Source organism: Genypterus blacodes, unplaced genomic scaffold (assembly GCF_046128005.1).
Source record: "Genypterus blacodes isolate CSIRO-AG114 ecotype Tasmania unplaced genomic scaffold, CSIRO-AGI_Gbla_v1 ptg000093l_1, whole genome shotgun sequence".
NCBI lineage: Eukaryota > Metazoa > Chordata > Actinopteri > Ophidiiformes > Ophidiidae > Genypterus > Genypterus blacodes.
Genome location: NW_027466897.1, coordinates 261,349 through 277,125, shown reverse-complemented (window position 1 = coordinate 277,125; position 15,777 = coordinate 261,349). Strand labels below are relative to the sequence as shown.

The window sequence follows — 15,777 nt, the reverse complement described above, 5'->3', positions numbered from 1 at the left end:
AAAACAACTTGAGCTGAACTCCAAAAATGCTAAAACCAAATAAAGTCCGATGAGCAGTGCATGAAAACACATACCAGGGGATGAGAACACACTAACAAAAGCACACTTGATACCATAAAGACCCAAGCACATGAAGGACAAGGCAACAAAAACAATCTGTCCTATCTGTGTGTCCAGTTTATACAGGGGAAGATGGGAGGAAGGCACATCTGCTTTGAGATCTGTGTTAAAGATAAACTAAATCACCCGGTACATCAGTGTACACAAAATCAATTCAGCCGCTCTCTTAAACGAAGGCTTGGAGTTCATTTGGCCTCTGTGATTTACACTTTCTGTCTTTGCTGAGTTACACCAAACCAGGAAAAACAAAGAGGAGAGAGGATTCTGTCCATACACTTAAAGCAATACTGCCCCTTAGTGGTTTTCAGGCCTCTGCTGTCTGGTGGAGTCATGAGATCATATTGGAGCATGAATTGGATTGTATTGTTGTGTTTTGTTGCATGCAGTTGCAATCCAACCACATCCTTTGAAGCAGAGGTCAGAGTGTTAAGTGAGCCATGAGTGAACATCCCTGCATTCCCCTGGTTCAGTTTAGGACATCAGAGGACACACAATTGTCCTCAGTCCAGACACTCCCTCCCAGACATCACCACACATCCTCTGCACCCACCTACCTCAGAGAAATATGAGCAGTCTGTATAAAATAAAACTTTAATGTTAACCAATAAAGTAGTGCAAACAGAGTAAATTATCAAATTAATTATACAGCACAAGGGAAGAATTCTGCTTATGTACTTATATTAATAATTTCTAAAGATAGCGCTCCAGGGGGCCCTCTTGTGGTCACTGAGGCCCCAAGCCATGGATTCTGTGGCGGTATTATAGCCTGGATCATTGCTGCTGCCTCCTGCTGGTCCGCCCCCTTATGTCTAAAGGTTATTGTGCTGTTTAGTCAATTACAGTAATAATAAAGTCCACTTGTACGGTCCTGCTTGTGTTGTGAATATTTTACTATCTACTATATATTGGTGTGTATTTTGTAGAAACTGTGACACAACACGTCTTGACCACGTGTGACTTTTTATTGCGTTTGTTCACATTCCAAAAGAAGATACTGCCACACATCTATGAGCAAAGAAGACTACGAGTTAGTAAAAAGTTTTTTTTTTTGCTTTTCAAAGATTAATCATGTCTTCTTACAAACATACAGCCAATGCAACAGTCTGAAAATACAAACATCCATACAGTACCAGCCACATTTACCGACCGTACACCAAAACCAGAACCAGGTTTCCACTGTGAAGTTTGGTGATAGACTGAAGGCCATCTTTGATTCAGGGTTCTCAGCACTGAGTTATGGGAGGCGAAGGTTTGACTGGGGGTCACAAAGGGGTTCAAAGCTGCCTTCTTGAAGCTTCTCTGGAGCCACTGATCATACCCCACGAAACGACACTGTGTGTGTGTTCATTACTCCATCACTGTAAATCTGCATTATATGTCTGTTCATAATCAACTGTATGCCCTTGTAAATATCTTAGCAATTAATGAATCCGTATTTATCAATTGTATCATCGCACTGCTGCATCTCTTTGATGTGTGTAAGTGTGTGTGTGTACAGTACATACAGAAATGTCACTCAGATAGATTAAGTAATTAATAGTGAAAAAAAATAATAGCAACTCAAACACGTTCACATATGTCCCAGATCAAAACAAGCACTTCTTACAATCTTCCAACATCTGACAACTTACATTTACAGTTAAGGCACAAGAGATCTGTTTGAATACACACAGACAGACTGTGAGAGAAAGAACTCTCATCAACCTCAGCAATGTTTTACGGCTTTCTCAGTTTGAAAAACACTGATGCATGAGGAAGAGTTTGATTTTTTTGACTAAACTACCCAAAAATACATTTTATTTATTTATAATCCATCTTTGGCATTTAAACGAGTGTATCTATATTTAAGATTCATTTGTTTGCATTAAAGTCCTTCCAAATGATTTAATTTTCTTTGCTGAAACAGTTGCATCATACTGTAACATTCACATTAGGTTTGTATTGTTGTTAAAATAAATAGTCAAGCTTCAGATCACAATTATCATAGCTTGTTTGATTTTTCGTAACCATGAAATTCTTTTTAAAAAACATTCTGCGCATTTTGAGATGTGATAGTGGAATATTAGGTGCTGCAGGATTCCTCTCCAGTTTTTGTTTGTTTCTGTATTAATAAGTGTTGCCCAGTGTTCCAGGGACCAATAGGAACAGACAAAATTAAGTCGAAAGATTTTTGCCCGGCTATGTCAAGGATGCTTGTTTTCATTGATGAGCACCGTTTCTTTTATTGTCTCGGCTTCAACAATACTTTGTGCTGATGCTGCATGATCTTTATCGCCCGGATGCCTGTTTGTACAGCACGAAAAGAGAGGATTTGGCCTGAGGTCGCTGCTATAGTTCATTCTCTGATAGGGCAAAATGAGCCCCGCTCTCTTCAGTGGACAACTGATATCCCAGTACACAAAGTTCTACTAAAAGGCCATGACACAGAAGCAGGTCGAAAAAGACGAGATGCAGAATAACATTGAAAAAGACATTCAACATGTGGTCGTTTTTGTTTTTCTTCACTACTCGGCTCTGATTGTGCTACATTATATAAACACGAAAGAGAGAAATACTCTGAAATGAATGCACATCTCTCTGCTTGAAAGAATCTGTGGAAATGAATGCATAGATGAGGTGATATGAGGGTTAAAGGTCTTTAAGGAGTTTAAACCTCTGCATGTGCAAAAGCTGTGCTCTTCTCAAGCTGAAAGGAGCTGCATACCTGTACATACACGGCACTTATTGCGTATCTTGTCTCAGCGAGACCCCTCTCACCCGCGTCCTTTACTGCCACATACTACATGTGGCAGTATGTCCATGTCTGGGAATGGAAGTCAGTGTCTAACTACAGCAAAATAACTGATTTGCTGACACACGAGAATATTAAAGCCCTCTTCTTTCCCCAACTACTCAAACCTCATGTAAAAATTACTTATCTTCCTTTGCATCTTTTTCAATAGAAAAAGTTGTTTCTAAAAATTTTACATAGATTTTCATCAAGTAATGTGTCCTATCCACATATTTTTGAATATAAGAACACGCTTCGTAAAAAATCTATCCCTCCTTTAACCTCTAATGTTTCTGATATTCACTTTTATCACAAACACTCACTGATCTTTTGTTGCATGGTAGAATTGTTGCGCATCGCTGAACAGTGTTAGAAACTATTTTAATCTATCCCTGTTGATTTGTGTAGTTGTGTGTGTGCTCTCGTTTGTTTGACATTGTGTGAGTGCGTGCGTCGTGCTCTCACACAGGTTCATATGGTGAGATCATCTGATCTGGCCCTACTGCTGGCTTTGCTCAGTCGGCTTAGCGGTCTGGTGTCTTCTATCGTATCCGTGGCTTCCATCCCTGCCTCCGTCATAGTGACCTTGTTTACCGCCTGTTCTACCTCTACATCCTCATCCGCAACTCCCTCCACCCTCTCTGCCTCCACCTCTGCCGGCTGTACCTCCTTGGCCTCTGGCTCATTTAACATCACCCCTCCTGTCTCAGTGGTCTGGGCGTAGGAGGGCAGAGTTTCATCATACACCTTAGAGATGTGCTCCAAAGGCAGCACCTCCTCTGCCGGGAATGGCGTGGCCACTCTGCCGGCCTCCATGCCCACCTCGGTAAGTGGGTAGAGGTGAGTCACTGGAGCTTTCTCCTCCTCCAGCAGCTTGTAACCTTTAGCTTTCTGCAGGGAGGGCATGGCCAGTGGGGGGAGGCTCTTCCCCTGGAGCGGCAGGGGGGCTGGCCCCTCGCCTTGAGCCGGAGCCGGGGCTGGCTTGCGAAAGACAAAGCGGATCTTCTTCAGGCCCAGGTGACTGATCTCCACAAAGTTGAGAAAGAGTGAGACGCAGGCCACGGCTAACATGAATATGATGAAGACCGTCTTCTCCGTGGGGCGGGACACGAAGCAGTCCACCGTGTTGGGGCACGGCCAGCGGCTGCACTTGTACAACGGAAGGATGCGGAAGCCATACAGGAAGTACTGGCCAACCACGAAGCCAACCTCGAACAATGTCTTGAAGATGATGTGGCAGATGTAGGTCCTCAGCAGGGTGCCCTCAAGCCGGAACTTCTTGCTTCCTTTTGTACTGGTCTCCTTGGTGGTTCGGACACTTCCCTGGTCAGGTGCCAGAGGAAGACGCTCCTCGCTCAGCTCCTGCTGCCGGCTGAGCTCTGCCTCCTCGCGCTCCTTGCGCTTCTCTTCCATGTGGACATGGTGCACAGCGTGGCCCACGTAGACCAGCGATGGCGTGGACACAAAAATGATCTGCAGCACCCACAGGCGGATGTGTGAGATGGGAAAGGCCTCATCGTAACACACATTCTCACATCCAGGCTGCTGTGTGTTGCAGACGTAGTCGGACTGCTCATCGCCCCACACAAACTCTGCCGCCGTGCCCAGGATGAGGATACGAAAGATGAAGAGCACAGTGAGCCACACTCGGCCGATCACAGTAGAGTGCTCGTTCACTTCCTCTAAAATATTACCCAGAAAGCTCCAGTCACCCATGATCGGTCCGTAGCACTGCAGAATGAAGGGTGGGGTAGGGAGGGATACAGAGTGTGCAGAGGGAAAAATGGGGTGGGGTAGATGGGACAAATAGGGGGAGGGGGGAAGAAAGAATGTGAAAAAAATAGGAGTGGAAAATAAGAATAAAAAATCAAAAAAGGCAGGAGGAACTTGTGAAAATTCCAGCCTAATCTGTTATTTCATCCATGTTTCTGTAGGAAAATGCTCGAAACTTCCAAAAAGTTGAAAGCCAGTTAGTTAAATCCGTTCTGTCTCATTACAACTCGACGAAAGATCATCAAGCTAATGTACCAAACATAAAAAGCCCTTTGAGAAAAACCCTAATGTGGTTGTTGCCTTTTAAACCTTTAATTAAGCTTGTTAAACATCGAAAACGGTGCGTAAAAGTGTCTTCGTTGAGCCCTTTAGACCTACTAAATACCAGACATTTCCCAAATAAAACGAGCGACAAATCCAGTAATGTAATATATAGTCCTATATTCTATAATAAAGTATTTTTGTGGAAGGTTCTGTCAGAAATAAAATAATGAAACGGGCAACTTGCCACAGCTGCGGCTCCGGTGAAGTTGAATCCTGTCCCGTTCTCTTGGCACCCGGCAGGGAAGAGTGAACTTTTTTCTGCCCTCTTTCCCACCTAAAGCCCTGTCCTTGTCGCCCCACTGAGCAGATGTGAATGAATCGGCTCTGATGGTTGGTTTTTAGTTTGCTGCAATATTTAAGCTTGGAGCCAGACGGCCTTTATTTGCCGGGCGACGTGTGGTGACGCAGGAGACAATAGGATCAACAGAGCCAGAGCGGGGATGTATGGGAGCAGGCCTGAGGCTCCCACACCAACATGGAGGCTGTACAACCAGGGCACCGGGTCCACACCAGTGCAGCACACACACACACACACACACACACACACATAGACACACATACACACACGCACACACATGCACTGTATGCAGAAAGACAGATACAGTGGGCCAAACAACATAAGCAGCTGATGTACCTACAGCTGTACTGCCACACAGAGGCAGATCCATAACAGCAGGGATGAGGGAGAGCATTGATGCTGGATGTGACTGTAGTACCTGCTATTTCTCTTAGGAATTAGTAGTGACCAACACCGAGCTAAAAAAGGGAGTGAATACTGGACTTGGAATGGGAAATTTGGATTCCAGTGGGCTGTTAATGTTGCTCTGTGTCTGCTGAATGTAACTCTATGAATGTAACTTGTTAGTCATACGAATGTTATGTGTTTTCACAAGTTTTCTTTCTGCATTTTACATTCTACAGACATAGAGGCAAGTGTATGAAGTCGAGACAGATTTTGGTTTCACCTAACACTGAAGTACCAAAGAAGAAAAAAGTCCTGGGCCTAAGAACCCGGCTTCATTCTTATCTATTAATTAAATCGACCATGGAAAACAAACTTTACTTGGAGAACAAATGCTTCCCTGTAGTTCATTAGATAATCTAACATAATGACTGTTTAGATTACATGATGAAATATCAGCTAATGAAATTTATGGTTCATAGCCAAACCAAACAGAGTCTGTGTGTGTGCTCATGTGTGGATCATATCTGTGTCACCGCAGCTGGAATGTGAAGAATGTCAGCGACAGAAAGGAAAGGACACACTGAAATGACTCCATTAGGAGGTTGGTCAAACTGTCCCGGGCACATGGAAACAAAACTTGAGTTTGGTTTGAGGTCTGAATCACTCCACATATACCTAAACAGAGAGAAAGAGAGAGACGTTAAGAGAGAGAGAGCTTCAAATGGCATTACGAAACGGCCATCAGGTTTGCATCATGCACAAGCACAAGCAGTAACTTACTGAGCTCAGCTTCCAGAACTTCCATGTTGACACTAAAGAGAAATACATTAATATGATGAAATATTTCTTTATTGAGAGTTCAGTATCTATTGGAAAATGTACTTCCTCACATCTAACAACAGAATCCTTGTTGGTTGGGAAAGTGGGACCTAACCTGGAGCTATAAGTAGCTTTCTAATAATAAGGCCCCTATGTGAGATCATTAACAATAGCATTCTTTGTATTAGTAAACTGGAAACATATCATAATACAGTGTATATCTGTATACTTTGTTTAAAGAAATTTGACCTGGAGTGGTGAGATTATCCTGTGCCAGCACTTAATTCTTTGTGGCAGGACTTTGGAATGGTTTATTTGGAGAAAGGTTCTGTTTAGCTTTTATCTAAACTGTTGAAAACTTGTGCTGTCTGATAAACCACTGATGCACCATTTTAGAGGAAGGAACAAAACAATTACACGACAGTCAGAAGAAACACATTTCCCTGTGTATAGTCTGATTGCCAGTTTCCAGCATTGTTCCACGTTTCCCGGGACACAACAAAGATTTTCGTGATTGTTCAAAGTCTAATTCTGTGATTTAGCCCAAAATACTGAATATGACGACATCTGTGCGTGCACACAGACAAGGTGTTTTCCATGAAATATAAAAATTTGGAAAGTTGGCAATAGTACACTATGAGATATTTTTTTCTAATGTATGTTTTCGTTTTTTAAGTGAATGAATGGTTAAAAAATAGACTGCTGTCTAAAGTATTATTGGATAAGGGAAAAACCTCCAATCTTGTCGAAGTTTAACGGTGGTCACATAAAAAGTCTGATATCGACCCTTCATATCTGCTGAATGAAGAAGTATTAACTAATCAATAGAAGTCAAGAGTAAAAACTAGCAAACAAGTCAACAGAAGTCATCAGCCCACTCTGCCCATCTCAGGAGGGCCATCCCTCACTTTCTCTCAACCAATAGTGTTCATTGTCCTGAGTGACATCACTGTAGGCCTGCCTCTTTATGGAGACGGCGAATCTGTGATCCTATTGGTTTGCTATAACTAGTCTCCATGTCCAGGACCAGTGGTATCTTCCCATGAGCAAATAGTAAACATTTACAAGAAAGTCCCCAAATACTCGCTCTCCTATGGGCCCTGGACACCACACAGGTTTGGCCTGTTGCATCTGAGGATGGCAGCCATGTTCAGAGGTTCTGTGGAGGCATGAGGGTCTATCCACTGCTTTGGGGGATAGGGGGGGGGCAAGGCCTTTAAAGAGCTGTGTGTTGGTATAGTGGACGCTTGCATGCTAAGCCCTACGTGGGCCCGTGAATGGAGCTGGGATTTTACACAAAGACATGATGTCATGATGTAGGGTGCGGCCTCTATTGAGCATGTGCAGTGAGGCATGAGGCCAGATTAGAATGCCGAAGCAGGGCACCAACTGGGCGTTAATCAGAATGCTAACGTGCTAACAAACATATCGTGCGGCGATCTGCCTACGGCATGATGGTGCCACGCGCTTCCTGCCCACAGAGCCTTTCAAAAACAGACAGTAAATTGTGCATGTACTATAAAAGTTTAAATATGCGTGTGGACGCTTAATTTACATTTAATCATATGGGTTATGCAATACTTCGCATTTTGGCCAGAGTTTGGATACAACTGGCCCTCTTGCTACTCCACATACATCACTGAACCTCTCTATCTCCTCCCTGAGGGAAAACACGAGATGTTTAACAACTAAGAATGCTTACACATGAGAAGCAACCATCATAAACAGTAAGACCATTTGAATAACACAGGACCTGCTCTAAATAAAGACTTAAAGCTGCCAGGTTTAAGCCTGTCAGTGAATGCAGAAGAACTGGCTCAATCATTTTCATCCTAAAAATGTGTGTTCAGATTATTTTGGTTTAAGCAGATGAAAAGAGTGTGAGTACTGGAGTCAGAGTGATGAAAAGAGTGTGAGTACTGGAGTCAGAGTGATTCTTCACCCCTTCACTAAAGCTTACATGCCCTCTTATCCTCTGACAAAAAGGGCCTGTAGAACGCAAGCTAACAACTGAATTCATGCCAGCACAGCAAAGCAAAAATTCCACGGAATTCATGAAATATGTGCTACATATGATCACATGTATAATTTCTACCTCTACATTTGGCTGTTGCTACTTGTGTCTTCAGTGTAAAGTTCTGTAGTGCTGCTGTGTTACTTCAAGAACAGAGGTTTTTCATGTACATCACAATGTCAACAAGTCTCCACTTCCACAGAGGTTTATTGTGGACCTAAAGACTGTAAGACCAAATGCATTGTAGTCATTTCTGGATTTCATGCCAACCTAAAGTGTTTTCTGAAATTGCTAGCAGCTAACAGAAGGTTGGTGAGGTGTGTAATCGCCTCCTCACAGGTAAGCTAGGTTAGCTACTTTCCAGCCGTGGTATCAAAAAGTATCAAACCTCAAACTGCCAAACAATCAATGTGCAATTAAGTTTTAGTGACTTTCGATTACAATTTGAAAAACGTATGACTTGCAGTGAAGTTATCCAATAGTTCAATTATTTAGAGACTCATTTCTGAACAATAACTGCAATTTTGAAGGCTATAACTCCCAATATAGAAAGTAGGTAAGCTAGTGCTAGGCTACAGCTGTGACAAATCAATAAGACAACATATGATAGGGAAAACAAACATTAACATTTTAAATATACTCAGATTAGGAGGCACAATGTAGTTATGCAGTTAAAACAATGCTGTTATGGTATTAAGAGCATATATGTGCTCTTCCAACACTCTTTGTAGATGAAGGAGCTAAATAGATGAATGACTTTTTGAAGTATTCATAATGGAACCTTAAAACTGCAAGCTAATGATGCGTCTCTGTCTGCTTTCACGCTCACATTTTGACCTCACGTTCATACCTGAATTGTCTTCCTCATACGCAGTTGGACACACAGAAAGGACGCATTCACAGTGCGTTTAAAGAGATGGTATCAGCGATGCCCTCCACACATACAACATGACCTGAGGGCAATGCTGAGTCCCATGACATAGCACAACACTAAGACCTCAATGGCATCAGGCTTACCGTTAAAGACATATACATAGCATTTGTTTGTTTAGACTCCATGCAAGGCCGTACATATTTGTGTGCGAGTCCTATCATGTGTCTTTGTGTTGTCGTGACCTCCGAGCTGTGGGGACAAAGCCTCTTCCAAGGTTATTTTTCCTGAGTCATCTGTTCAGAGGCACCTCTTTTGTTCTGTGTGGAGGTAGGTAGACGTCAAGATAGCAGTAATTCACCCGGCCACGTTCCCTTGTAGCCCTCTGGTGTTCCGAGCAAGAACATTCTTCTTGAGCGCTTTCGCATTTCCTCTTTGAACCGTGCGTTCATTCCTTTCCAGTGATTGTGAGGAAGTTTCAAGCCATTCACAAAGGCATCCAAAACTCACTGAGAAAACAACGGTGACACTGTGACCACTCGCTTCAGTGTTAGCCAAGGGAAACTGGTGAGAAAGGTGATAAACGTTCATGTCTGGGAACTTGAGCCGGCGTTCCTGATTGTTTCAAAACAGAAATCTATGCTAATCAATCAGCCTTAAATCAATCCTCATATACATACACACTGGCCTTATGAATACAGGGATACACATCCACTGTTGGTTTTGACAGGCCCGACACGTATCACATCTGGTCCTGGGCCATATCATTGTGTTTTTGTGATTTGGCCCCTTGTCCTCCAGCTGGACCTGGGTTCCGCTATTGTGTTTGGGAGGTCAGCTCTGTTGAATTTGGACCGGTCCACTGTCCCTCCTGTGCTCAACTTACATCCAGATGATAACCTCACAGGACACAATCATTTTAAAGCTTGGAAGGCCATAATCGTGACGATTAAACACATTTCACAGCAGGAAACACACATGGACAAATACATAAAATTCAGCTGAGAAAAATGAGTCGTTAAAAAGAAAAGTGATGTATAAAATTTGAAGTTTGTTCCTTGGTTTGTTCTTCTCCTTCCTTGCCGCCTATTGTGTTTTTTGTTTGTTGAGAGTAAGTTAGTAAATCAGTGTGATCGTTGGTGAGATTACAAAAGACGACGGTGTGTTTTAAATGGTGAGAAGATTAGAATGTTTAGCCTCTCGGCCCACATTTGTGCTTGAGGTTTCCCCTTCCGTGTCCTGTTACGACACCAGCACACACCACCCCTGTGTGTCTGTGGAGGGACATGGTGGTTTGAGCCTTTGTCTTTTGTGTGCGTGTGTTCGGGTGGATGGGTGTGTTCGGGCCAGGTTTTCAGATTTTGACTTGTGATGTTTCTCCAGGGAAATCTGTTCCACATGAGGCAGTACATTCACACATGCACTGTGTAGAACAAGTGTGTGGTTGCACACACACACGCACCTACACACACAGCACATTAACCACACAGAAGCTGCTTTTGCTCATGAATTGTACGTACTTTCCCACAACTACCGTATATTCTGTTCTGGAGTCAGACTGGATGTGAGTCACAAACAGTCTGAACCCTCTAACAGATTTAAAAGCTCGAGCACTCCAGGAACTCAGCCAACCTGGCAGCTACATGTCGTCTGGACCCGAGAGAGACAAAGACAGAGAGAGATGGAAGGGGTGAGAGACGAGGCGTGGGCTTTTCTCACCAGTCAAGGAGGAAGTGGAAACGCTGCTTCCTCTCTGTGCCGAGCAAGGCACCACAGGAGGGAGAAGAGAACAAGCGTACACAATGGAGACAGGGTGGGAGCTGCGGGTGGGGGCGGGGGGGTTAATGCACGGGAGGACGTATAAGTGGTATGAGCGAGAGTGTGACAGAGATGGAGGTTTAGGGTGAGCGATGAAAAGCTGAGACGCCCCTTGAACGAAATGATGGACACTTAGTAGCCAGTTTAATAGGTACACAATACTAAAAAAATTATAATATTCCAAAAATAAAGTATAATGTGGTTTATATGGGTAAAGCTACATTAAAAACACCAAATACACTTTTGATTGTTCCCTGATTACTGTTGTATGTATTCTGCCATTCTCCAAGATTGGTGGCTGCAAAGCATTTTGGTCAATTCAATGAAAGAAAGGCTCCATTTTGAAAACTAAAATCGAAAATCAGAATAGTTTCAGTTTAAAGCTGAGTTCAACCAGATAATTAATTTTATAATTGTGTGGACTGATGTGGACAAACAAATACAAACAGGTACACATGTGCCTGAATTTGTACCACCTGGCTTCTCTCTTCAGTGGACCAACTTCAGTTTGTCCACTTCAATTATTTTCTATAACAAGATTCCATCTCAATTTCAATCCACATTTACCTTCATTGCTTTTTGTTTTCCTAGATTGCTTTGTATTTGGAGTTTATGTGGAATATGACAAACACACAGCCAAATTTACAAGGCACATTGCCAATAAGTGCTTTTCCTCAATGTTATGTGGTTATTTATTGTTTCTTTAAAATTCTACAATCTGGAAATAATCCATGTTTCAAACAAAAGGAGGATGAAAGATTGGGAGGGTTTTGATAAAGGCACATGAAGGATGACCGAAGTTGTCTAGAAATGCAGCATCAGGGGTTAAACGGTTGGCTCTGCGTATCGCTCAGGGCAGGAAGAGCTGCCCAGAGGTCTGAAGGTAGATTTTACAGGACGGTAACACCCTCACTATCCGCACCAGGGCAACACATGGCCGCCACTGGATGACTTCATGCCCCCGGGTCGCCTCAGCCAGACAGCCGCCTAACACAATGTTATCAACGGATAGGAGCGCCGACACACACGTTCAGCCATCCACCGCTAGTGTTTCTCACACACGCTCACAGTGGGTAATAGAGATGATTTACAGTTTTGTATGTTGCTTCCTGAACTGTCGCCGAGTCACTTTAACAATGAGCAGGACAAACAGGACGTAATAAAGCATTGGTATGGTGGAGCGTATAGGACGGGAAACATGCTATGGCCCCCAAAAACATACAAAAGCTCCATTCATTTGATTTGTAAATGTCAAATCAGCTGTTAACCTGTCTGTAGATTGAATGTCTTTAGATTTAAATGTAAAGAGGTCCTCTGTAAGGCCCGAGTGACCTTTTCCCCGTCCTCAGCCTGGGACGGCATGTCAATTCCGTCCTTTCATTCCTAGTTTGTTTTTAGGGGGATGTATGGTGGGCGGATAAATATACACACACCTTGTCTGTCCTCAATCATCATACATAAGTAAAGCAAGCAATATGGTCACACACACACAGACGCACACACACACAGCACGCTCGTCTGTCCTCATGTCTGGGGTAGTTGTCTTGGGTCTTGTAGATATACTGTATAGTACCTCTTCCTGCGTTTGTTAGGCGGCTCCTTCTGCACTGTTGCACCCTGGGATGCTGAGACCTTGCAAGTCCGACGGGTGGAAAATGTGGCGTTGGAGTCCATGTTTCCTCCTGCTCCCTCCATATCTTGATAGCCTTGTTCTTCACAGGGCGGAGTAGGAACTAACAAGCTTTGTTTGCTTTCATTTCGCCACCATCAGTTACCCTCCGCAAGAAGAAACATGCAAGAAATCTAATGAATCTACTGTTTCTTTTAAAAACATTGAGAGAAGAGCACTTTAACAATGCTGCTTTGTATGTATATGAATTGTAACAGAGGCGTCGACTTACAGATTTACAGATATTGCGACATTTCAGCCCGGCTTGCTTGACACACATCAAAACCCACGTGTGTGTGTGACCCATATAAACATCCATAACTGTGCACATCATCAGCGTTTCCAGTCTGGGAGCGCATCCCTCTGTTCCAGGCAACGGGGGGGGGGGGGGGGGTCAGAGGTCAGTTGGTAAGAATAGCATCAATCCAAGACTGCAGGCATTAAAAATGAGTGACGGCGCGCGTGTCGGCCTCCTGTGATCCCTCATCTGTTCACATAGAGCTTTATCGCCCTATGATGAGCACAGAGAGCCTTCCTCAGTTACAGCATGAGTGCCGGCTTCCCAGCAGGGCAGCAACAGTTTATGAATATCCAGGTCAGAGGTGTGAGGCCCGATAACTAGTTGTAATGATTTTAATTGTCTGTCTATATTTATAGAAGAGGTATGTTAATGCTGCACATTTAAAGCCACAGCACAGAGACACTAGAATACTGTATGTGAGAGATCAAGTCACAACCCAGGCTGAAAGGGCAAAGAGGGAGACTGCTCTGAGTTTAAGCAGTTTAAATAATAAGCAAATGAAGTCTGTGTAGTGGTGTGTGCATTGTTGTGTGAGTGTGTGGTGTTGTAGTGTAGAAGAGAGGTAAGAATTTAATCAAACAAACCTAATCCAGGCCAATGAGGAGGGAGAGACAGAGAACGAGAGTGAGGAGATGAGACCAGGCAGCTCAGGTGGAACGAGTTCATCTAATAACTCCTCCCAACTCCCCTGCAACTGCTACAAGTACCTGTAGAGGACAGAAACAGTCAGCAGGTGGAGCTACAGCAAGACAGGCCTTACTGAGACCATCACATCGAAACCATTCATTTGAATAAACAGATCAATCAACTGACTGAGTAAATATTTCCATCTGATCTGTCAGGTAGTACTAAATGGAACATATACAAGTACCTGACAGTTGTATGTGAGCACTGTACCGTACTAGAATACTTTCCATCTCTGGTTGGAAACATAATGTAATGTCAGTCCATCCTCAGTCAGAGTTTTGTGACTTTTAGGGGTGTGTGTGTCCATCAAGCATGGCTTCCCTCAGACATGGGTGAGGCAGGAATAAAAATAATTTTTCGTGAGGAGAAAAATAACAGACAGGGGTCAGAATGGTGTGTGTTTGTGTGTGTCTGTGTGTATGTGTGCGTGCGTGCGTGCTTTCGTGCGTGCGTGCGTGCGTGCGTGTGTGTGTGTGAGAGAGAGAGAGTTTATTGTTACACTGATGCATCCTGGCAGCACAGGCTTTTTCCAGCATACACTCAAGTACACACACACACTCCCTCTCTCTCTACCAGCCGCTCGCTTATTGTCGTCTCCCCTTGCTTGCTCTCAATCTCACACACATACACACATACTACCATTTAAACCTCATCCTGGCACTGCTGAGAAGCTGTAAGTGGTGAGATTAAGTGAAGTCGTGGAACATCACTTCATTGTTACAAATCACTTCATGCTGTTACGCTGTGTGAAGGTTGTTCCACTTCTAATCCGGGTTGATGAGCAGCACAATGGAAATGACAGAGTAGCCTTTACACTGAGGAAGGCTACGTAATTAGGAATTAGCCTGAGCTTTTCCATCCCTTCAAACACTCCATCTAACAGTCTGAGGCCCAAAGCGATGCTCCACCGGCTTTTGTTTAAGGAAACTTCACTTGGAAATCCCTGGGAATTCTGACGAGGGATTTTTTTCACCGATGCAAAGGAAAACAGGGTTTGTAAGCAGTTTGCATCAATCCGTGTTCAGAATGAGGAAGCGACCTGGAGTTACTTCTCAAAAAGAGCTCCACAAAAGGGAAGAAGCTCCTGTATACGTGTCAAGATAAACTCATGGATGAGATTTAAAGCTTTTATGTCTTATTAGCCACAGACATATTCAGTTCTGAGTGAGGTTGCTGTTGAATTGGTCAGTTCTGTGTCACAATATGCCGTGCTGACAGTGGTGATTGGACTGTGACAAAATAATCAATATAAGGGTTTTAGCCTGGTATTGTGAACATGAAGTTTGTATTGATTTACACCATTGTTGGGCTGCCAGACGTCTTTGATGGGGGACACACACCACATTTTTAAAACCTGTTGTGTTTGCTCTGCTGTGACTCACACCTTGATTGCTTTCCATGACACATTTTGTTGTTAAATGGCCACAGTGGCTGAAAAGATGATGGTCTGATATTTGGCTTCATCTATTACAAGTGCATCTTCACACAGCAGTAGGCCTGAAACAGCCCACATATGTGCAATGATTTAATTCCATCAAGATGAAGACGGATAGGAACGTCTTCAGAGTGGTGATTGTTGCTATGGCAATAGTGCAGTGTCACATTTGATGACATACGAGTTGGAGTGGATAAGAAGTCTTAATCTGTATGTTTAGATGAGATTTAGAGATTTATTTCCTCATGAATGTGACTCAGATCAGGGATTATTCAATTCTATATGATTTTGACAGTACTGTATGTTGCAGGAGAGATTAAGCTCTTCAGATCACTTACATTGTATGTAAATGCATGTACTGAATGGAAACAGCAAACAAGACTGAGGTCCAATGTCATGATGTGTTTTTGAAATAGCATTACCTTGAAAATTAATTGTGATAAATCACAATGTCAGTCAGCCTTCAAGCGAGGAGAAACCAATCTTGAATG

At 43.2% G+C, this 15,777-nt stretch overlaps 1 protein-coding gene across 3 annotated transcripts; it reads right to left on the bottom strand.

Moving 5' to 3' along the window:
- Nucleotides 1-3,361: 3,361 nt before the first annotated feature.
- On the bottom strand, nucleotides 3,362-4,615 carry gja8a (gap junction protein alpha 8 paralog a). 3 transcript variants are annotated; one of them, XM_076159152.1, is made up of 2 exons: nucleotides 3,557-4,606; nucleotides 3,362-3,520 (listed from the first exon to the last, which is right to left on the bottom strand). In XM_076159152.1, exons 1-2 carry the CDS (start codon nucleotides 4,604-4,606, stop codon nucleotides 3,362-3,364), a joined length of 1,209 nt encoding a protein of 402 aa, XP_076015267.1. The 3 variants fall into 3 exon arrangements, with proteins under 3 accessions (XP_076015267.1, XP_076015268.1, XP_076015269.1); XM_076159153.1 differs by having other exon boundaries at nucleotides 3,362-3,637; nucleotides 3,692-4,606; XM_076159154.1 differs by having other exon boundaries at nucleotides 3,362-4,615.
- Nucleotides 4,616-15,777: the final 11,162 nt, after the last annotated feature.

Coding starts and splice junctions, on each gene's coding strand:
- gja8a (XM_076159154.1), bottom strand. CDS start 4,606: ATGGGTGACTGGAGCTTTCTGGGTAATATTTTAGAGGAAGTGAACGAG.